We start from the raw sequence: 1,429 nt of genomic DNA, 5'->3' as shown, positions 1-1,429 counted from the left end.
TTTGTAAAGATTTACCAAGATGGAATTGGAGGTGTTGGTTAAGTTTATTTGAGAGAATATATCATCCGCAATTGAAATATTTGTTTCGTATGAATTAACTATAACAAATGGTGAAATAGTGTCTATTATTATGTGTTTACTCTTTTCTTAATGACCATTTTCCAAGGACCCTATATTATTGAAATTTACCAAGTTGAATCATATGACCACAAGTTGCCAAATAGCCATCTAGCAACAGATGTTGATCATGGCATCAACTACCCCCACCCCCAATGGCCACGAAGAAGAGTAAATAAATAATTTTGTTGGTAGTGCCCCATCCTGGAATTGTTATCCTAATCCCATTCAATGAAAAGAAAGCTTTGCTAGATGTTGGGGAGGAAGCGGTTGAATTCACCACAATGGAAACAAAGGAAGGCACTATGGTGATCGAAAACTGGTGTCCGTTGGCTAACACAACAATTTCTATTGTTGGAAGATTCAAATTGAAACTTTTGGGCTTACCTTTTCACCTATGGAAGAAAACCATTCTAGAGAAATTAGTCACAGCGATGGATGGTGTTTTACTCTTGTATAAAACCTTAGACTTGAGAGTAATTCATTTAAAGATTGTTGGTATAATGGCTGAAGTTGTGCCGATAATGATCAACCTTTGCATAGATGGATACTGGTAAAAGATTTGGGTCACTTCAAAAGTTGAAGAGGCCAAAGCTTGAAGATGACGATGACTTGGCAAGATGGATAAAACTTGGGGGGAACAAAGAAAAGCTGGATGGACACATCAGCACTAGGGGAAGTTCTTTCTAGAGAAAAGGTGAAGCTTTTGTTGGAAACTAAAAAGGCTGTCTCAAAAAATCAAGCAGTAATTGTGGAGAAATTTTCCCCTTTTCAATTTACCCTGATTGCTGAAGTTTTGGGGAGGATTATTGAGAGGGTAGACTCTAGAGGTTTGGTAAGTGGTTGGAGAGTTGGGAGGAGTGGGGTTCCAGTCACTCATTTACAGTTTGCAGATGACACAATTCTATTTTGTGGAGGGGATGAGATTAGGTGGGTTAGAAACTTGAAACGAATGACAAATGTGTTTGAACAAGTGACCAACCTCAAAGTCAACCTTGACAAGAGTTGTGTGATTGGCATTAATATGAAGGCTGGAGAGGTGGAAGAAAGGGCCCAAATATTGGGATGCGAGATTGCATAGTGGTAATTGAGGTATTTGGGGCTTCCCTTAGGGGATAATCCTAGCAAAAGGGGCTTTAGGAATTCGGTGATTGAGAAGTTCACAAAAAGGCTTGCTTCATGGAAGAAAAACTATCTATCTTTGGGTGGTAGGATAACTTTGATCAAAGCAACCTTGGCGAACCTCCCGATCTACTTTCTGTATGTATTTAAAATTCCTAAGGGAGTGTGTAGGGTGCTGGAGAAACTTATG

At 39.1% G+C, this 1,429-nt stretch overlaps 1 protein-coding gene across 1 annotated transcript; it reads left to right on the top strand.

Moving 5' to 3' along the window:
• Positions 1-772: 772 nt before the first annotated feature.
• Positions 773-1,198, top strand: LOC148803634 (uncharacterized). Its single transcript, XM_088896926.1, has one exon. The coding sequence runs from the start codon at positions 773-775 to the stop codon at positions 1,196-1,198; it is 426 nt and encodes a 141-aa protein (XP_088753052.1).
• The last annotated feature ends 231 nt before the right edge of the window (positions 1,199-1,429 follow it).

This window comes from Nelumbo nucifera, chromosome 1 (genome assembly GCF_055504915.1).
Source record: "Nelumbo nucifera cultivar China Antique chromosome 1, China Antique-T2T, whole genome shotgun sequence".
NCBI classification, from domain to species: domain Eukaryota; kingdom Viridiplantae; phylum Streptophyta; class Magnoliopsida; order Proteales; family Nelumbonaceae; genus Nelumbo; species Nelumbo nucifera.
This window is presented reverse-complemented; position numbering and strand designations above follow the sequence as displayed.

What these genes read in the sequence shown, in the direction of transcription:
- LOC148803634 (XM_088896926.1), top strand. Translation starts at nt 773, where the DNA reads ATGGACACATCAGCACTAGGGGAAGTTCTTTCTAGAGAAAAGGTGAAG.